At 39.5% G+C, this 22,409-nt stretch overlaps 1 protein-coding gene across 6 annotated transcripts in view; it reads left to right on the top strand.

Moving 5' to 3' along the window:
* AFDN (afadin, adherens junction formation factor) overlaps window positions 1-22,409 on the top strand; it is a 217,634-nt gene that overhangs the window by 72,407 nt on the left and 122,818 nt on the right. For all 6 annotated transcript variants that reach the window (XM_077813348.1, XM_077813344.1, XM_077813349.1 and 3 more), the window contains exons 3-8: window positions 5,437-5,552; window positions 8,820-8,983; window positions 13,171-13,331; window positions 14,160-14,317; window positions 18,784-18,895; window positions 19,642-19,809. In XM_077813348.1, the coding sequence (XP_077669474.1) occupies window positions 5,437-5,552; window positions 8,820-8,983; window positions 13,171-13,331; window positions 14,160-14,317; window positions 18,784-18,895; window positions 19,642-19,809 (879 nt within the window). The remainder of the gene's footprint in view (window positions 1-5,436; window positions 5,553-8,819; window positions 8,984-13,170; window positions 13,332-14,159; window positions 14,318-18,783; window positions 18,896-19,641; window positions 19,810-22,409) is intronic.

Here is a 22,409-nt window from a genome sequence, read left to right on the forward strand (position 1 = left end):
TGGAACGCTCCTCTTCTATATGCATTCCCACCAATACAGTTAATCTCCAGAGCAATACACAAAATACAAACTGACAAGGCCAACATAATACTCATAGTCCTGACATGGCCTGAACAGACATGGTTCCCTTACCTAACATGCATGGCAATCTGTTCATTCTCCCTCGCCTACGGAATCTTCTTTCTCAGGACAATGATCAAGTCTTCCATCCAGACCAGGAGAAATTTCACCTGAAGGCGTGGTTTCTTCATGGCTCCACCACGACGAACTAACCTGCTCAGAATAAGTAAAACAAGTGGTGTTAAACAGCAGGAAACCCAACACGCATAGCCTACTTACCTCCAAAAATGGAAAAGACTCTTCATATAGTGCCAGAACAAACAAATATCTGCAAGCCAGGCACCGTTGCCACTAATTCTGGAATATTTATTATCCCTAAAAAACTCAGGGCTTGCTACAAGCTCACTTAAAGTTTACCTTGCTGCCATCACGGCTTTCCATCAGCAGGTACATGGTACTTCAATATTCGTTCACCCAATTACTAAGCGATTTCTCACTGGAATAGAGAACATGTACCTGGACATCTGAGAACCCACGCCAGCATGGGACTTAAATCAGGTGCTCAGAAGTCTCACCAGAGTCCTATTTGAACCCTTAGCCACATGCTTATTACTTCATTTATCTATGAAAGTGGCATTCCTGGTCGCCATTACATCCGCGTGCAGAGTCGGTGAGATAGGGCCTCTCATGGCTCACTCCCCATACACTATTTTCTTCAAGGATAACTTAAACACATCCTGAATTTATGCCCAAAATATTGTCTTCGTTGCACCTCAACCAACCAATTCACTTACCTACATTTCATCCAGAACCACACACTAATGTTCAAGAGGCGATCCCACACACATTAGATGTTTGCCATGCCATAGCCTTTTATCTGAACATAATAAAGCCCTTCTGAAAATCACCTAGACTTTTTGTGTCAACAACAGAATGATGAAAGGGCTCTGTCATATCTACGCAAAGATTATCTAAATGGATATCCAGCTGTATCCATATGTGCTATTCTCTACACAACACTGAAGACCTTTTGGGCATCAGAACCCACTTGACAAGACTTTTAGCTACCTCCATAGCATTCCTACACAATGTACCCATTCTAGACATCTGCAGGGTGGTGACCTGGGCCTCTGAACACACATTCAAGAGCCCTCTGCAATTACTCTCGATTCAAGCTCAGACAACTCTGAAGACACTTCTGTCCTCATAAGGGCACTGCTCTACATTCACCTGAAGTGGAGCACCCACAGGGACAGCACTTGAAGAAGAGGAGAGAGTTACTCACCTTATGCAGTAACTGAGGTTCTTCGAGATGTGTCCCCCTGTGGGTGCTCCACTACTCGCCCTCCTCCCATCTATTTTGGAGTACGAGTTAAACACACCAGAGTAGAGAAGGAACTGAAGGGGTTGGGCCGTACGCATGTTAGATGAGGCACCAGTGGCACCACGAGGCTGCTACTGCGCGCACACACACTGACCAGAGACTGATACCAAAAATCTCCAATTGACGGTGCTGGGACGCACCGAAACCTGAAGTGGAGCACCCACAGAGGGACACATCTCAAAGAACCTGAGTTACTTCAGAAGGCGAGTGACCTTCTCATGTTTAGCATCAAAGTTGACTGCTTTGCGTGTGATAGTTCCATCTGTTTTTGTCACGATTTTCTTCACAAATTGTAATGAGAATAGGTCAGTTCTTAATAAATAGCTCAACACAGTCGACCACTGAATTCCAGCATACATCTTGGGGAGAATTAGATTGAATCCTCTTGCTCTCTTCAGTGAAGCCTGAAGCGAAGTGGCTGTTACAGAAGTGTTTTACAATTTCAGCAACATTTTCTTTTATTCCTAGAGCTGTAGTTAAGTCTTTGGCTAAAAGATGCATCAAGTGAGCATGGCATCCATATGTTTTAAGTTTCAGGTTCCTTTAATTTCTTCTTCTAGATTTCTCCTCATCTTTGCTACATCTGCAGCATTGTCTGACAAAGCTATATACTTGAATTTTTGTTCACAATTTGTTATAGCTTTTACTGCTATTTCTTTTAAGCATTCTTCTGTATGGGCATTTCCTGATGTATCGGATGTTTCTGTAAGATAGACAACCTCTTCTTCTTGTCGCACAAGCATGTATTGAATCTTTTTGTATATTGCTTTATCCATCAAGACTTAGATCAACAAATTTACCACCAGTGTTTTCTGCACACTGTTCAATTTCCTTCTCATATGCTGTATCCAGCAACCTTCCAGCAATGTTTGCTTTGCTGGTTGGAGTGTAGTCTGGTCATAATAATTGAACCACATCAATGAAATGTTTGTTCTGAACAAGATGAAGAGGAGAATTTGTTGCACAAATGAACCAAGCAGTATTGCTGGAATTTGCTGGTCCTGATTTTTACTGGATGATGAAGAAAGTGTGGTGGTTTTTTTTTATAAGGTAATTTACTGATGTATGTTTAGTTGCAGCACTTCTGTGTCTCTGAAGTTGTAGACGTTGCAGATCATGCATGTTCGTAACCCCTTATGTCTAAGCTCGACCTTGAAACAAAGTAACATCACATTCACTCACTATTACTCAGTGCACTGCTTTTTTTTAAAAAAGGGGATTTGTACCATTATGTAATGGTGATTTTTCTAAACCCAGTTTTATAGGAAAAATAATAAATCATATGAATTATCTAAATCTGTTAAAAACTTTTATTTCTAGCAACATACCAAACAGCTTGGAAAAAACCCACTTTTTCCAAATGTTAAAATTCATAAATCCCTAATAAAACTTTACTTTTTAAACAGAAAATCTTTACCTAGAATGTTTGATTATACTGATCAATAAAAATCCATTTCAGAAGTAACAGTAAAAATGTAACTGACAAACGGTCCCACCACAAACTAACGTGCCTAATAAACTAATATTTTGAACACAAACATTTTGAAATTCATAAGCAAGTAATCCACCCAAAACACAAATTTATGACAATAAGTTAGAGAGGCAAGGTGGATGAGGCAATCAATATCTTTTTAAACCAATTTCTAGTGAGAGAGAGAAGCTTTCTAGCTACACCTGAAGTTGGTCCAATAAAAGATATTACTTCACCCACCTTGTCTTTCTAATATCCTCGGACCAACACAGCTACAACACCGCATACAATAATTTAAGTTTATCATTTACTAAGATAGTAAGACATGGAAGGCGGTACATAAGAATGGTGCAAAAATACATTTACTAACAAGTTGATCCAAATTGTTCAGACATGTCCTCATAATCATCTTCAAAGTATTGCCTTCTGAGGAGCATTTCTAAAATGTTTCATTCTGACAGCTAGGCCTTGTATCTCTTTGTTGCATTGTTTACATTTGGCATGTGTTCCTTTCTTACCCAGAGGTATAGGAATTCCTTTAAAAGATTCCCAAATAGGGTCTTTATTATGACCTGCAGCCATGGCAGTTTTTTCCTTCTAAGTCCCAGGTGTTGAAATCAACACTAGAGGCTGCATGCTGACGAATGTTGTACCTTCTTCCCACAGTGTCCTGCCTTGACACCAGTGTTCCTCCTGTCTAGCTGCACATTCTGCTCTTTGTCCCCTGTTACATAACCCCTACCCTACCCTACCCCAGAAAAATAAAAGAACAACAATCCAAGATTTCTGCTCTTGTAATTTCACTGCAGTATAAATAAAACAGAGCAGAAGGCAGTTGAGAAATTAATGAATTTCTGTGTTGTTTATATCTGTATTGGTGAACACATGCAAGGAGACGGAGCAAGGCTCCTTTCAAGTGCCCCAAACCATCCAGAAGCCAGGGCTGGTAGTCACTGGGCAGATCGCTGTTTTTCTATAAGCTGGAAAGTGGGTTTTGAAGATGGGTAGAGTCATAAATAATACTCAGTTTGAAACTGAGCCAATCAGAGCCTAGCTAGGGAGAAAATATAAAATAGGAATCTGAGACCACTCGGGCTCAATGGATGATCTTGATGATGAGATACATGATGGTGTGTCTTGGAGTCAGAGGCTGGGTCCCAAAACCTGTGGTGACTTTGCCGGTCTGTTGCACAGCTCCTGGATCCCCTACATGGTCAAGCCCTTAATACATAGGGTTACCAGATACCAACTGTGAAAAAACGGGACCAGAGTGGGGGAGAATAGGCTCCTATATAAGAAAAAGTCCCAAAAAATGGGACTGTCCCTTTAAAAATGGGACAGATGGTCACCCTGTTAATACAATACATGACCTATTGTGGCATATTGATAAAATTTGACCTCAAAAGTTAGATGTTTCCTCCCCACACTTCTCTTCTCCCTCCGGCCTCCCCCCAATTTTGTCTTTCTATAGAAAAGCAACTTTTAACTCCGTTTTGTATAGAAGCTTGTGGATTCAGCATATTTTATTTTTTATTTTATGTTCTAAGAAATCATAAGTTTAGACCAGTGGTTCTCAAACTTTTTTAAGTTAAGCTTTCATGTGCAGTTGGAGCTCTGCCCCCTTGTATATGTGCATAGTGGGTTTTTTCACTTTTTTCATACTCTAGAATGGCTTGGTTTATTTTTGTTCAACCTTCCTAAACATATTTGTGTTTGTGCAGATTGGGTAAATTTCAGTCTAAAAGGTGAATGTTTGAAAAAGTTAAAAGGTCTTTTAAAATGACAGTGCTTTAGGCCAAGGGTTCTCAACCGTTTTCTTTCTGAGGCCCCCTCAACATGCTAATCTCCATGGCCCACCTGTGCCACAATAACTGGTTTTCTGCATATAAAAGCCTGGGCTGGCGTTAGGGGATAGCAAGCGCCAGCACCTCATGCTATGGGGCCCCTGCAAAACTATATTGCTCAGGCTTCAGCTTCAGCCCTCAAGTCCTAGGCTTCAACTCCATGCAATGGGGCTTCAGCTTTCTACCCTGGGCCCCAGCGAGTCTAACACTGGCCCTGCTAGGCGGCCCCCCTGAAACCTGCTCACGGCCTTGGATTCCTGGTTGAGAATCACTACTTTGGGCATTCTTATCTGTAGATATTGCTATGTGCTCCACTTGTAGTTACACATGGGGAGTTTGTGCTTCCCAAATTTCACTGTCTCCGTCCTACAAGATCCACAGATCTACTTACAATGGATCTTCAGTTTGTGCAGCTACAGGAGTAAAAAATTAACCTGTTAGTCACTGGAAAAGGCATAGCTCCTTGCATTGAGAAGCCCAGTAGTTTGAATTCTGCCTCCGTAGCTGCAGAAAAGCATAAGGAGACCTGCCTGCACAGCAAACCTTTCTTTAAAAAGAGAATCAGTTTAATCCTCAATTTGTCAACTGACTAAGCCAAAGTAACATACCATAATTGTGTTGAATCTTGAGATGCTGAATAACCATTAGTTATCAATTTTCTCTTTCATATTTTGAAGAAGAAAGAAGATTAGATATAGATGAGAAGCCTCTTGTTGTACAATTAAATTGGAACAAAGATGACCGAGAGGGGAGGTTTGTTCTTAAGAATGAAAATGATACACTTCCTCCAAAGGTAAGGTAATATGCAAGGTGGTGGTGATGGTTTTAGTTCTTAGGAAAGCGCTGTTGTGATTTTGTGACTTGTTCAAATTCAATAAATATTTATTTAGATTAATAAGTGTACCTGTTCATATCATAAGTTAAAAATATCTTAAGTGCTTCAATATAACTTACATTAACCTGCTAACAGTACAGAGAGACTGAATTCTAAAGCTGTGAAGATCTAACAAAGAATTCCTTGCCAGTAGCCCCTTCTGGTTTACACCATTGGGATCCCAGTTTGAGCGTTTTTGCTACTTCCAACTGTGGAAGTATGGCATGACAAGAGAGTTAGTTACTTTCTCAAACTTAGGACTTTAAAGGCCAAAACAACCACTTAAATATTACCAGAAAATCCACTGGCAGACAGTGTAGACTGTGTAGAACTGCTTTAATATCCTTGTACCCCTGTCCTGCCCTAAACGCCCTCCCAGAGCCTGCACCCTCTTCCCACACACCCCCGCACACAAACTCCCTCCCAGAGCCTGAAACTGCACCCCGCCGCAGCCCAGAGCGTGCACTCAGCACCCAAACTCCATCCCAGAGCCTGCACCCCAATCCCCTACCCCAGACCACCTCCCTGGACCCAAACTCCCTCCCAGAACCTTAGGCAGATGGGGGGAGTGCAGTTTTGGGGGTGGATTCTGGGCAGCATGAGTGACATTATTGGTCCGCTGGGAGGATTTGAGGACTGGCACTGGCCCTAAGGTAAATTGAGTTTGAGACCCCTGCCTTAAAGTCCGAGTCTGAGGTCCAAAATACTATCCAAGACACCCGCTCCCCCTTTCAATAAGTCCGACCTTTTTAATGAAAAGACAGACAAGTCTCTTCATTCTTGCATGGACTCAAGATCCACCTTGTAATTCCTGGGGATTTATACTCCAGCCCCAAGTAGGAAACACCAGAGACAGCACTTTCAGCTATGATCACAGGCACTGGCTTCCTCCAGGCCTTGGAGGTGCTCAAATCCCCACTCTACCCCAGGCCCTGTCCCCACTCGACTCCTTCCCCCAAGTCCCCACCCTGCCCCGCCCCCTCCCCTGAGCATGCCCCATCCCTGGTCCTCCCCTTCTCTCCTAGCACCTCCTGCACGCTGTGAAACAGCTGATCATGGCAGGCGGGAGGCGTAGGAGTTGAGCAGTAGGGTCGTTGGTGGGTGGGAGGTGCTGGCGAAAAGTCGGGGAGCTGGCTGCTGGTGGGTGCCAGCCTATGGCTATGACTACCCCATTCACATACCTCATTCTACCAGCATCCACCTGAACCTCTTTGTAAGTGAGAGAAGATTAGAGGTCTCATTTCTCAGCTCCATCCACTGCTACAGCCTCCATATCCTCTGAACTTCAGGCTAGAGGATGGTTTTGACATGCATGTTGAGATCCATGTATCACCACTGATGCCACCTACATCTTCTCCTGTCATCTTTGGGGGCCATCTTACTTTCTTTGCCGACAGTTGGAACAAGATCACCATAGGCAGTTGAGTTCTGCAGATTATCCATCACGGATACTCCATAGAGTATCTCTTCTTCCCTCTTCACAAACCCCCCTTCCGGGACCCTTCTCACCAACTGATTCTTCAACAGGAAGCAGAATCCTTTTTGTTCTGGGGAGGAATAGGGAGCATCCCTCCTCAGTCGCAGGGGAGAGGGCTCTACTCCCCATATTTCCTAATTTTCAAAAAGGACGGAGCACGGAGACAGATCCTGAACCTTTGGCAGCTCAACAACTTTATCCAAAAGCTGAAATCAGGATGGTAACAGTGGCATCTATAATCACCTCCCTTCAGGAAGGAGCATGGTATGCAGCTCTTGATGTGAAGGATGTATATTGTCACACAGGCATTCACCCATCACACAGGAAGTTCCTGTGTTTCATGGTTGGTCAGCAGTGCTCCCGATTCCACGTTCTTCCCTTTGAACTCATGATGGTGCCCAGGGTGTTCACGAATATTTTTGCAGTGCGAGTCGCCCAGATGAGACATTAGGGGTATATAGTGTTTCCATACTTAGATGACTGGCTTCTGGTAGGCCAATCCTGCCAAGAGATTATATCAGCAACAGAGTTATTTTGGGGCCTCCTTGCCACCTTAGATGTTTGCATAAACGAAGACAAATCCATTTTGTCCTGCACAAGGACAGAAAATTTTATAGAAGCACGGCTGGACTTAATATCTGTGAGAGCTTTAGTTTCTGCAGACAGATTTTAGGCAACGAGTAACCTGATCTCTTGCATCATCCGCAAACCTCAATCTACGGTGTGTCAGTGCCTCTCCCTGTTAGGCTACATGCACTTATCTGACATCTTTCACCAGACTCCACTTGCGGTGCCTACAAGCTTGGCTCCACTTGACTTACCACCTGGGCAGGGTTGTCATATCTTTTAATCAATCCCCTCCCACGCTGAGAGGAGAGAGCTAGTATTCATACTGATGCCCAACCATGAGGAAAATCAGTACCTCCCTGTTGTAGGTGTTTTGGCCTCACCAGATCTCCTTTCTAGAAATATCAAAAATTGAAGAGGTTTACAAAAGGTTCCCAAGCAATTTAGTGAGCTTGCCACTCACAGTGGCCTGCAAGGATCTCCTTGTCAGAGGCATTCTGGGAGCCTTTTATTACTGATTGCTTCTGACATATTGTTTTAGTATTACTTGTTAATGCTATGTTTCTCCCCCCAAAAATGCACTTGGGTACAATCTTATCAGGAAAAGAAGCTGCAAGAAATATAACCTCTGCTGCAAAGAGCCATTGAGCCTATGCTGTGTCTTGAAAGAAGAGAAGAACTTTTTCAGATCCTTCTAAATAAAAAGACAGGAGGATATATTATAAAAGGGGAAAAAAATCAGTGTGCATCCAACTTTATATTTCTTTTAAAGTATAAAAGAGAGTAAAATTAAGATGCCAGTAAGTACTGTAAGTTAGTTGGGGAGGTGGCTGCACCGGCTACAAGGTTTGTAATCATTTCAGACAGTCTTTGAAGAATATGTTTTTAGTTGTTTATAACTTAAAAATCAAATGCTTGATTGCTAATGGTTCCTTCCCCTTCTCTCTTTTTCCCCTTCCCACCTCCCGTAATGCAGGGGTTGTTGCTTTTCCTGTATCTATTTCCAGTATGGCGTTACTAAGTGTTTTAGGTTATGCTTTACAAACTTAAACTACTAAATCTACTTTGTGATGTAATTAGAGATCATCAGCAACTTTGCAGTAGACCAAGTGACCAAAGCAGTTTGACTTGATTCATTTCAGAAGGCTCAGAGCAATGGGCCTGAAAAACAAGAAAAAGAGGGAGTGATCCAGAACTTCAAACGGACTCTATCAAAGAAAGAAAAGAAAGAAAAGAAGAGGCGAGAGAAAGAGGCATTGCGACAAGCATCAGATAGAGATGATAGGCCTTTTCATGGAGATGATCTGTAAGTTTATTTTAATTTTGATGAGTTAATTATGTTATAAATTAGTTGTATTATTACCTCTCTCAAAAAATTAAATCATAAGTAACCACTTAACATTGGGGGTGGAGAGGGAATAATTTAAAATAAATAGCATTTGGCTGTGACAGTAGGACCAAATTTTATGGCAGCAACTCCTAAAGTATGCAACAACCTGTAAATTTCACAGCAAAATTGTTTGTTGTGATCCTGACTCTCTTCCCATACGAAAATCCACAACTGTTGTTCACAGGTGAAAATACTTTTCTGAAACTTTTTAAAAAATGATTAATTTCAAAGATGAGTTTCTCCTTTTGCCCTCCAGGTAGCCTGGATCCACTCTCTGGGCCTTGACTCTTGGGATCTTGCCCAGGCGATCCAGCTCAGAACCTTCTCCCCTCCACACGTGCTTCTGTTAGGAAACGGAAGAGCTTGTAGCACGCTTCAGTGGCTCATCTCCTTAACTCCCTGGTCTTTGGGTGTTCACCCCTTCTCCAGGCTGCTTACCTCACCAGCCTACGATTCTGGCTCCTGCAGTTCTTTAGTTACAAACTCCATCTCTAACTCCCCATATATTGCTGCCTAGTTCAGTGGAACAGTGCAGGGAGCATACACTATTCATCCTTGTATGGAACTTGATTTGTTGGGAAAACCAGAGAGCAAAAGGCAATGTAGGCAGGTCCCTGTAGAGCTCACATACAAAATAAAATGTTGGCTGTGATAACCAAGAAACTAAGTGTTGTAGTGTATGTCAATGTGATAAACTTAAGACTAAAACTTTTAGAAATGAATGCCAAAAGTTAGGGTTCTAAAGTCTCATTCAGGCATGTAAATAAGATGCCTGATTTTCAAAAGTGCTGACCATCCGTCATGTCCTATTGAAGTAGCAGAAAGTGATTACTTTGAAGATCAAGCCACTTGTTTAGGTGCTTAAATATAGATTTAGGTGTCTAAGTTTAGGCACCCATTTTTTAAAATGTTTGCCTTCAGCTTTGCAGACTGAAAACTTGTAAACCCAATAAATCAAGGTTTTACAGGAAAATTAAAATACAAAATCATACACTGTTATATTAGCATACACTTTTGAATTTTCAGACTATGAAATGAAAAAGTAAAGGTTCTCTTAGTAATGTTAATTCAGTCAAATTTCACGCACCTGTTGTTCTGAAATCCTGTTCTTTAAAATGTGTACCATAACATTTCTCATGTTTCTAATCCACAACTATTTACTTGCTACCCATTTTATCTTGTCCAGAGGGAGCTATGAAAGTTCCTTTGCCATTGTTACCTGCTACAACTGCGAACCCATTGCTTGTATTTCCTTTTGGAGCCCCAGTCCACATCATCTTCGGAGGACAGCAGCAATTTCTTCTTTTGTTGCCTCAGAGTTTTGTTGCCTTGTGTTCTGCAGAATTTTTTCTTCTTCTTTACTTTTTCCCAGGTTTTGAACCTCCAATATTTTGTTGGGCACAAACATTTTCATCTAAATAGAAAATTTGGGGTCATTCACTTCATAACAGTACTTTCCTTCCCCCAGCTCTCCCCGATCAGTAGGAGCCTGAAGTACCTCACAGTGGGACTTAAAAGCACCAGTTTTCTCCCTGCTCCTGCTTTGCAGCTTTATTTGCTGCAGAAATTTAATAAACACCTTGTATATTCACGTAAGCCTCATTGTGGACATTTCAAAGAAAACATTTGCTCAGTGCTCACTTTTTGGTGAAGAAGCAAAATATTAGAATGAGTAAGGAATGGAATAGAAAATAATGCTGGAATATTATTCCTTTGTATGTATAGTAGTACATCTTCACCCAGAACACCATGTTCAATTTTGGTTATCTTATTACAAAAAAGATAGAGCAGAAATAAGAGTTTGAGAAGGAATGGGGAAATAGATGCCTGGTGAAACTGCCATATGAGGAGTGATTGAAAAGACTTGTTTAAAGAGGAGTCAAATACCAAGAAACATGAACTAGGTACACAGAATAATGACTGGTATAGATGGTGAATTAGGCACACCGATTTACCCTTTCTCGTGATACAAGGGCCAGTGGACAATCAGTATCATGGAGAGGCAAATTTAAAACTGCTAAAAGAAAATAATGTTTTACACTCTGGATAACTGTTCTGTAATTCACTGCCATAAAGTATCACTGAAGCAAAGAGCTTGAGGATTAAAAAAAGGATTGGATACTTATATGGATGATATTAACATCCACATCAGAATAGGATAAAAAGGGAGATCTAAACTCTCATGCTTCAGGGTGTAAGCCAGCCACTTACTGTCTGATGTTAGCAAGAAACTTCACCTGTAGACAGATTATTTCATAATTATTCATTATGATGTTTCTTGCACTTGATTCTGAAGCATCTGGTATGACCACTGACAGAAACAGGATACTGGACTAGATGGACCTTAATCTGGTATGAAAACTTCTACATGCACTTTATGAACTTCAGGAATAACTACATGATCTCTGAGATAAAGCTCTGGGCTGACATTGTGTATGGGGAATGAGTTTGGCTAGTATCAGAGATCTTTGACAAAATTGTGGCCACTTTGTAGAACACCAGAATCTTCATGCATTTTGTGGCAACCAGGCTCTTCAACACAGAAGATACGCTTTTCTTGTGAATCAGTTGAATAGTTTCATGGCAATCAAGATCTTTGACATATTCCTGAGTGTGTGTATATATAAGTTCATGGAATTGTGCACAAGGGACAATGGGATTAGAGGGAAGAGCCTGATCTGTGTGCAGGGTAGGCAGGATGTGTGGGTGGGATTTGGGGAGGAGGTGATGGAATGCCGGCATTTTTTTCAGAGACAAGTTTTAGTGGTGCATTCTCTGTGGTGCATAGTGCTTGTGGTAGTGATGAGTTATGTCTCAGGGTGAGGAAATATACTACTGTTGGTAGTCTTTAAAGCCTTGCTTTTTGAGGTTTTCATACCTTTTTAAGACCAGAAGGGACCATTGTAATCATAGTCTGACCTCCTGTATGGCCATAGAACTTCCCCAAAATAATTCCTGGAGGATATCTTTTATAAAAACATTCAGTCTTTATGTAAAAATTGCCAGTGATGGAGAATCCACCACAACCTTTGGTAAATTGTTCCAATGATTAATTACTCTCACTGTTAAAATTTACACCTTATTTCCAGTCTAAATGCATCTAGCTTCAACTTCCAGCCATTATATTGTGTTATGCCTTTCTCTGCTAGAACGAAGACCCAATTATTAAATATTTGTTCCCCATGTAGATACATCTAGAGTGTGATCAAGTCCACCCCTTAACCTTCTCTGTGTTAGTCTAAATACATAGACTCAAGGAGGTCAGTCACTATAAGGCGTGTTTTTCTAATCCTTTAGTCATTGTCATGGCTCTTCTCTGAATCATCTCCAATTTATCAACATCCTTTAATGTGTTAAGCATATTATGTAGAGAGGAAACTTAGCTCCACAATACAGTATTCTTCTGTATTACTATCAGAGTTTTAAGTTAATAACTCAATTTCTTTTCAGCAAAATTTCAATGTTTTTACATTAATATAAAGAAATTATTGGTTGACATGTCAGTGGATTTAATTGTTCATTTGAATTATTAGTAGAATACAGGTGTTTTATTTTGTCCAGAGTTCTCTCTGCATGTTTTTTTCTGTCGTTTTGCCTTCACATTCAAAATAACCCTTTTAGCCTTCCCTAACGTAATTTTGCTTAGCCTTCTCTAACGTAATTTTGCTTGAACTTGGTTTTGTGATTCAAGTTGAATGAAATAAAATGAATGTTGAGTAGCAAACACATACCAACTCTAGTTGCTTCCAGATGAGCTAAAACACCCGCAGACCAGAATAAAATTAAATGTGAAAATCTGACTAGCATTTCATAATTTAAATTTTTTTTCTAGAAAAAGACCTTGATTCTCTTGCCTTTGTGACTAGTACTAATATACAAGACTCTTGGTTACTATTTATTGTACATGAGCGCAGGCATGTGAATAATATTCTAACAGAGGTATGGTAAGTGAAAACATTATCCTTGTATAGTGATGTACTCTGACTGTCACGGTGCAGATCTAATTGTTTAATAGTTCATGTAGTAATTAGGATGTGTTTAGATGTTTCAAAGTATTGAACAATATATTTCCTTTTTTCTTTTTCTTTAAATTAATTTGACAGTGAGAATTCTCGTCTTGCAGCAGAGGTGTACAAAGATATGCCGGAGACCAGCTTCACTCGCACAATATCCAATCCTGAGGTAGTCATGAAACGACGGCGACAACAGAAACTAGAGAAGAGAATGCAGGAGTTCCGCAGCTCCGATGGCCGGCCAGATTCAGGTAGTGGTTCAGATTTGCTTCTTGTATGTTTTAATTTAATGATATTCTACTTCAAGGAAGGTTAGCCCTTTTTCTCATGGCCAACAATTCTTTACTCATACTAAAGCCAGTTTCTGTATTTGGTAACTGATCGTTTACTTTGATCTCGTTGCTAGTAACATCTTAAAAAAAACTGGCTAGAGTTTGAAAAAAAAATTACGGCCAAACTATTAAGTAAAAATTAGTCCTGTAAAATTCCTGGACTTCAGTGTACCAATGTGTGTGACAGTATTAGGGGATTCAGGTAAATTAAGATAATTTAAGCTCTTCAGTGCCCTGTTTATCACAACTCTGCTCTGTGTACCTGGATTTAACTGTCAGAAAGGTTGTAAGATGTATTGCTGGAATGTGTGGTTTCCCATTCACGTTGTTTACATTTCAGAAAAGGATTCTGGGAAACAGTTTGTTTTTGATAGCGATTGCATGCTCATTCTTATCCCAGGTATTTTCTTTAAAAGGAAGGAGAAATGGATCTCTCAGGGAAATATTGAAGAAGCTGTATACTGGTGTTTTATAAGCACAGTCTTTCTCAGATACACGAAATTAAATATTTAGAGTAACAAATGAGAATCCTTTTGTATAATGTGCTAAAAGATAGCTTTTGTTGTTTGGATGGGTACAGCATTTGTATGTAGGGATGGGCAAGAGACGGAATCTATGAAAGGAGGAATTTGTAGAGTTTTGGTGTTAAGGTATACCAAAGAAGTCTGTTCAAACGTTTAGGATGCTTAAGTCTGTGGTTGCATATCCCTTTCCTCAGATAAAATAGTAATTAAATATATTTTTAAGGTGGGACCCTGAGGATTTATGCAGACAGTTTAAAACCAAATATACCATACAAGACCATCCTGCTGTCCACTACAGATACTGCAGACTTTGCAGTTATTGAAGCACTGGAGAAGTACGGTCTGGAAAAGGAAAATCCCAAGGATTACTGTATTGCTCGGGTAAGTAAAGCTATTAACATCAAAATACTCCTGATGCTTATGTTTGAGGGGGTTTTTTTTCTTAAAGCAACTTTTAAAAAATCAGCATAGTTATCGAAGTTTGTTGATATTTTAATCTTAGAACTTGTATCTTGTCACTTAGATATGTTAGTAGTTCTTAAGCAATTCAATTTCATTTTAATTTAAACAAATCTTTAAAACCTTACAACATTTTTATTGCTGTTTTGTTGCATAGCAATGTGTAACTGATGGAAATATATTTTTATACTTAAATTGATACTGAGGTCTTATGCTACTATATCAAATAAATTTTAGGAAAGTTTATAAATTAAGGCCTCAGTCCTGCCAACACTTAAACTTGTGAGAAACTTTGTGAATGGTTGATTCCACTGAACTAAATGGAATACTCAATTCATAAGTGTTAGGAGGATCAGGCCCAAGTCTGATAAAGTTTACATTTTGGGATATTTTCGGATGCTGTTCAATAATGTATAATAAGAAAGCTGTTACTGAAGCTAAAATTGAATTTCAGTTTGGTGTTTAACTTTTCGAAGTTGAATATATATTTTAAGGATGTCTAATTAAAAAAATCCAACAACCTCAGCGCATTGAATGATATGAAAATGAGACATAGGTTTCTTTTAATTAATTTGAATAAAAAAATCAAACTTTATATAGAATTTGTCTTTAATTTACCTATTAGCTGAGTGGTGTAGCTTCAGCAGGGAGGTCTACAGGCAACACACTGATTAAAAATACAGCTCCATCTGCCCATTCCAGCTGCTGGGGTGAGGAGAGGTTGTGGGATTTGAAATAAGTTGCTACCTCTGGGCTTTGATTGTGAGCTCCATCCTGTGTATCAGCCTCTGGGCTAGTACCTGACTGAATGATTTAAATTTGAAGCTGTTACTCCTCTAGTTGCTAGAAGGGAGAAAAGGCTTTTCTCCTTTCTTCTTGCCTTCCCCAAGACTCATAGTTTTTGGTGGGAAGTGGAGGGCAGGGGATCTGCTCTGCTCATCTTTTAGTCTCCTAGTTGTTGTGAGTGGGGAGGAGTACCTGTCACTCTAATCTTCTCCAGGCTCTGCTTTAGGGGTTGGTTGTTTTTTTTGGTTTTTGTTTTGTTTTGTTTTTTGTTTAACACTGCCATGCTCATAGCTCTCAGTGGCATTATCAGCTTGAAACTGATTCGTTACAGCTTCATGTTTTCCCACATGGGACTAAATAGCATCAGAGAAGCTGACTAGAGATTTTTATTTGATTTTTCTGATGTTTGAGAGAACTGTGAATAGCTGCAGAGATACTGCAGCCTAAGCCTGCAGTTTAGGAAGATAGTACTGAATCAGTTTCTCTTTGGTTCGCTGTGGAGTGTATTTTAATGTTTTAAGGAGAAAAAAAAAGTTTATATTTTGCAGAAGTGTGTTAAATCTTGTATGTATACCAAATAAATATTCCATATGATGATAAATTTTTCAAGCCTTATGTATGATTAAAATAGAGAACATGTAGTCTAAGGACTTTTTTGCATGAATTTTAGCAAAGATTTTGCTGGTCTTACCAAAGAAACAAATTGCTGCTTTAAGTTTGTAGCCTTGTGGAAAAGCATTAATTTGGAAAGTGGAAACTTTCCCCAGAAACTTGGCTCTTCCTTGTATATCTAGTATGCTTTCATGTGTTTTTAAGGAGGTGACTGGTGATTTCCATAGATAATTATAGATTTGTTTTGTGCTGTATCCTTATAAATGTGGCAGACTTGCTTTTCTGGCTCTTCAGAGTCAATGTAGTTGGATAATATCTTGTACTCTTCACTAACTGATCTGAATTTGCTACACTTCTGAGCCTACAGTATGTGGACTTAAATATGGAAGTGATTTACTATTAGACTGAAATAACTGGAAAACCTAATTCTAGCTAAATGTTTTATGAAACTGAACTTTCCTGTAAAGAATTGCTTGAATTCTTTTTTTAAAATCTCCTTGATTCAGCTTAGCTTACATACATCATTATTTTCTTCACTGGGAAATGTGAATAATGTGCTAAATAGATTAAATAGTTTTGGTTTCATTGTAACTTCTTTAGTACTGTTTACAGGATGTTTTAGTGAATCACAGCTATCTGGCAGCATCCAGTGAACAATTTCTCCTCTTCCTCCAGTGTTGTAAAAGATTGTGCTATATTGAGATTTACCTTGTACATGTTATGTTCTTCATTTAAAGCCGTCTTTGAAAAGCTGCATTAAACAAAAGAAACATTGCATTTTGAGAAGTTTTGCTCTCCTAGTGGTTAGCATTTTGAAAATACGGTTCTTTGTCTTTTTGTTGGTAGTAGTTGAGATATCTTTGGGGAAGATTTAAGTGGGTGACATTTACTTAGCTATCTGATTGGATTTTAAATTGTTTTACTAAGAAAAGACCTTGTATAATGCTTCATAAAATATCCATAATAAAGTTCAATTCACTTGGTCTTTCAAGTGAAACTTCAGAACATCATCCATATTTTGCCAGTGCTGACTTTTTGTTGGACATGGCTCCTTGGGTCTGTATTTATCGTTTTTCTTATCACATTTTGTTATATAGCCTATCTTTATACTGCAACTTTACACGGTACAAGAATGGTGCCATTCTAACAAAACATTAAGTGAATGTAAGTTTTTTGTTCCGATACTCCTTTTTCTTTGTCTTTCAGCATGTTAATTTTGAGGTTCATTGCATATCATGAGGTTCATAGCGCACACCTCAAGATGTCAAATTAATTACAGTTTTGTTTAAGCTACCTGTGTACATTCCCTTGAATGTGACCTAAAACTTAGAAAATATTGTGTGGTATACAAGGTTCTATTTTAGGAAGTACTGGGATCAGACACTTAATTTAGATGCTTTATTTCTTTTATTCCCTATCCTCAGATGAATTAACGTTTTTTTGCCTGTAACATATAAAATGAAAGCACACACATGTTAATGTAATTTTTCTTTGAAAATGTTCTGCTTTTTGTAGATGACATGAAACAATTTTGTTCCCCGGCATGTTAACTAACATAAATGTTAGTGGCTCTTTTTGGGTAGCAGTCAGTGATCTTTAATTTTATCAAAGTGATATGAAAAAATCTTATTAGCACTGAGCTGATTTTCACAAGGATATAAGATTATAAAGTTGTAATTTATTTTCAATAGACCAGTAGTAACATGGCAAACAGTGGTTTGTTGACAAAAGAAAGTGGCAGGGCAAAAGAACAGCCTGTGGAAACTCCAATATAGCATTGTTTGTTGTTTTTTGCAATGTATACTAGAGCAGTGATCCCAAAACTGTGGGATGTGCCCCCTAGGGGTATGTGGGGGAATATTTGGATGGATGCATGGCACTACCTGGGTCAGCCTGCCACAGGGGACGGGGAGGGAGCACCACCCCCTCCGCCTCTAGCCCCCTCTCCTTCCCCGCTCCACTTTCAGCCCAAGCTCTTCTGCTGAATCTACTGTGCATTAATGGAGGGGTGTGTGTACAGATTCCATTTCTGGTAAGGGGGGGGGGGTGACAGGAAAAGTTTGGGTACCTCTGTATTAGAGGTATAGCTAGTAGCTTTTCCTGCAGCTTAAGTTGCCTAACACATCCTATTATAAGATTCTGTTTTCAGTAGCTTACAACTTCATCAAATTTTGACTCTTCACGTTGAAATTTTCCATGCTGGTTATTTGCTTTAGGCTGAATTTTTTTGGGGATGTTTCAGCTAAAACGATTCAGACATTTCAGAGAATGAGGTTAGGGAAAAAATTATTTTGTTCATGTAAAAAAAATTCTTACATTTGTTCCATTGAAATGCTGTAATGCCGCTTTGCTTTGGGGTGGGGGCTTGCCACAGGGGATACCGTGGTATCAGTGATGTACCTCTTGCTGCCCCCCTGAAAATCCACTCAAATTTGACCAAGTTATAAACCTCTGAAAAAAAATCACAACACGTGATAGATAAGTAGTGGTTTGTTAGAGACTTGCAGTGTTTTCTGAAGATTCTGACAAAGGTAATTGTCCACCAGACTATCAAGCCAATTTTAAGATTGCTTTGCATTGCCAGAGTGGCACAAAGTAGCATTAAGGGGGCTAAAGATCTAGTCCAGTACATTAATTGTGTTGGTCAAAAGAATTATATGGTGCGTGTGTGTAGGGGAATTACAAAGTGAGACGTGTGTGTGGGAGGGGATAATAAGCATGTGTTTGATTCTGATTTACAAACTGTGAAGACAAAATTAATTGCTTTATCAGAGGATGGCAGTGTATTGTGAATGAAATTTGTTTTTCCTTGGTGCCATGAGAAGTGATTGACCCTAGTTAATTGGTTGTTTGCTAAGGTTTTTTATATTTCTAGTTGCATAATTCACTATCTTAAAATAGAAGCTGTAGTGAGGAAAATCCATTGCTAGGTCCTCTGTACAGATCTGATAATTATGAGTTTCCACTGAAAAATTAACTTTTCTTTATAGGTTATGCTTCCTCCTGGTGCTCAACACTCTGATGATAAAGGTGCTAAAGAAATTATCCTTGATGATGATGAGTGCCCACTTCAAATATTCAGGGAATGGTCTAGCGATAAAGGTACATTTAAAATATTATACAGAAGTGTAAGACAATACAAGCCATCAATGTGAAACTGTGTAAAGTAGGAGGTTCATTTGAATTATATTTTGCAGTGTTCAGTTGTATTGTACTTATGTTCTTTCTTTAAAATAGTCCATGTCCAGAATTTTCCAGGGTGAACTTCAAGGCTGACAGTAATATTTTCTCATTCTTTACAGTTAAATACATTCTCAAAATGTACAATAAAATGGCAACATTTACTAAAGTCCTTAAAATTGACCAGTGGGTTAAAGTAAATGACACACACAAAACTCTATGGTGTCATGAACCTTAAATAATTTAACTTAATAAAAACATAAGGAACATATTGAATATGCTATGTTATAAGCAATATGAAGAACATTTACTGCTTTATGGATGTTATATTTGTTTATGCATTGGTAGTAGGACTCAGTGGACCTGGGATGGAATGGGAGGATGGTCAAGTGGTTAGGATGTTAGCCTGGGACTTACAAAGCCTGAGTTATGTTCTCTGCTATAAGCTTCTTTAAAGGGGGGGGAGGGATAGCTCAGTGGTTTGAGCATTGGCCCGTTAAACCCAGGGTTGTGAGTTCAATCCTTGAGGGGGCCATTTAGGGATGTGGGGCAAAAATTGGGGATTGGTCCTGCTTTGAGCAGGGGGTTGGACTAGATGACCTCCTGAGATCCCTTCCAACCCTGATGTTCTATGATTCTATGACCCATATAATGTTGTGTTGTTTTAGGAATACTAGTCTTTCAGTTGAAAAGACGGCCTTCTGACTATATCCCAAAGAAAACCAAGAAACAAATTGATGGAAAGCCATTAAAGGGGAAGGAAAGAGTTGACGGGTCTGGCTATGGCTCTTGCCTTCCTCCTGAGAAACTACCCTACCTGGTGGAATTAAGCCCGGGTAAGAGTTCTGATTGATAACTGATGGAGTTTTTGTAACTGATCATGCTTCAGATTGAATTATAGATTTGTTATATTGAGCTTTCAGATTTAGTACTTTTAGAGTACAGTGGTTAAAACTCTTAATGGATATCACTTCAGTAGCAGATTGCCTCTGAGCTTTTACTAGCTAGCTGCAAAAATTAGCTTTAAAGTGTTGCAAAAGAATCTTTGTTTGGTGTTCTTTAACTTTCCATATTTTAGAAGATTCATCTAAAAAAAAATAAGTTGTTCACTGAAGGCAGATCACATTTTAATAAACTGACAGTGTAAGAACATTTGACTGCTTGGTCGTTAATAAGAGTTTAACTCTGAGTTTGTAAAGATAAATTGAGAATGTATTATAATGGTGAAAAATGTTGTTGGACTTAGTGTGTATTTATAGTGGGAATTTATGAAAGGGAAGAAACAGTGCTATTAAACCATACTTGAGAAATCAGAAGAAAATTTTAATGCTTCCTAAAGATTTAAAATGTACCTATAAACTGTTAAAGTATTAAAAAAGAAAGCATAAACTGGAGTTTTGTTTGGATTTTTGGATGCCAAACTTGACAGATGCATCACTGTATTTAGATTTCTTATACATTTTTATCACCTTTTAACACCACCTCTGTAGATGTCTTTCAGTATACAACTTAATATGAAAAGGTAGTTGTACATAGGGTTGCCACCTTAAGCAGAATAAATTGAGGCTTTCATAGAAATTTATTCCTTTTGTGCTTTACAAGTGTATAGATTGTGTACATATTTTACGCTTCAGCAGATTGGTAGAAGTAGTAATCATGTAATTGGTTCTACCGTAACACAACTTCTTTCAAAAAGTCTGTTGCTAAAATTTGAATTACCTAATTTCTTTGACATATACTGCAGCACACTTATTAAATCATTACTATGTACTGTGAAATATGCATACAAGTATACTTGTTAAAATAACTACATTTATAATACTTGAGTGTATTTCTCTGATTTTTCTTAAAAATCATTTGTTTTGTTTTCTAATATACAAAAACAATCTACATTGGGTCTCCAAATGATTAGCAAAAATGAGGTTTTATTGTGCAGATTCTGTTGCCACTGTTCAGGCTGCTCCATGGTCAACAAATAATTTTATGAGAAACATCCTGAAGTGCTGGTATCTGCTGTTTCTTCTTTGAGTGGTGTCCCTATGGGTGCTCCATGTCAGATGTTTTGTGCATTCCACGCACCTTTGATCGGAGATTTTCATTACAGTGTCCGTTCAACCTGCACATGTGCGGGCCATTGGTATCTTTGTGCCCAGCACCAAAGCTATATCAGGCTGCCCTGGTGAACTGCCTTCTGTTCCTTGTCAACTGCCTTTGCTGGTCCACTTGGTAGTTTGCCTTGGCTATTGCTGTGCTTTTTTATCTCAACTTAGCTAGCTAGTTGGTTCTTAGTTTGTAGTAGTAGTTTGTATTTTCTTTTATTTAAAACAAAAAAAAAAGTGTTTTTCTTTTTGTCCCAGGAAATCCTCCCTGTTGGGGGCATGCCTGGCTCACAAGGGTTTAAATGTTGCTTCTTATTTAGAGAGGCTATCCTGATCAGCAACAGATGCTTAAAGTGCATCTGCTGCTTGGGAGAATTGCATGTTCCCCGGAAGCGTAACTTCTGTTTAGTCTTCAATTCTAGGGCTTGGACTACTGATGATGGAGTGTTCCTTTTGCCCTGCTTCAGAGCTGGATCAGGAAACCCCCTTCTGTACATCACTCCCTGGGGGCCTCTAGCCCCACCTGGCACATCGCTCTCCCAGAAGGGGAAATCTCAGAGTTCTCCTCTAAACATCCTAAGAAGAGGAGCTTTAATTTTCTTCCCAAGGAACCCTCCTCAGAAAGACCTTGTTCCCTGACCTGGTCAGTAGCCTCAAATAACGTCCTTGAGGGTTGGTACTGTGGCTCCTGTGGTACTGGTGAAGCAGAAAAGCCTTGCAACTCTTAAGAGGCATGATGGCATGGGAAGGGCCTGGAACTATGTACTGCAGATGGACAGATGGATGCTATTGGACTTAACTCCTCTCCCAACACCCCTATTGAGTTCTTTGGTACCATCTTTAAGCCTCCAGCCAAATTGGTGCCATCTGTGAAGCCCCCTAAGCAATCCAGTATGGGCCGGCAAGGACAACCATACTGATTTGTCAATGCTGCAACATCTGTTGGTACCGCAGTACCCCTCAGTGTCGCAACAATACTCAGTATCACAACATCATTTGGTGCCACAAGATTTTAGATATGCAAAGGACTTACCAGTGACTGTAGAACCAGAGTCCCCATGACCACCACTCCCAACAGGAGGAGACGGGTGGTGGTGGTTGGGGACTCTTTCCTAAGGGGGACGGAGTCATCCATCTGCCGACCAGACCTGGAGACTCGCGAAGTGTGCTGCTTGCCTGGAGCTAGAATCCAGGATGTGAAGGAGCGTTTGCCAAGACTGATCAAGATCTTGGACCTCTACCCCTTCCTACTTCTCCACGTGGGCACCAATGACACTGCCAAGAATGACCTTGAGTGGATCACTGCAGACTACGTGGCTCTGGGAAGAAGGATAAAG

Source organism: Eretmochelys imbricata, chromosome 3 (genome assembly GCF_965152235.1).
Source record: "Eretmochelys imbricata isolate rEreImb1 chromosome 3, rEreImb1.hap1, whole genome shotgun sequence".
Classification (NCBI taxonomy): domain Eukaryota; kingdom Metazoa; phylum Chordata; order Testudines; family Cheloniidae; genus Eretmochelys; species Eretmochelys imbricata.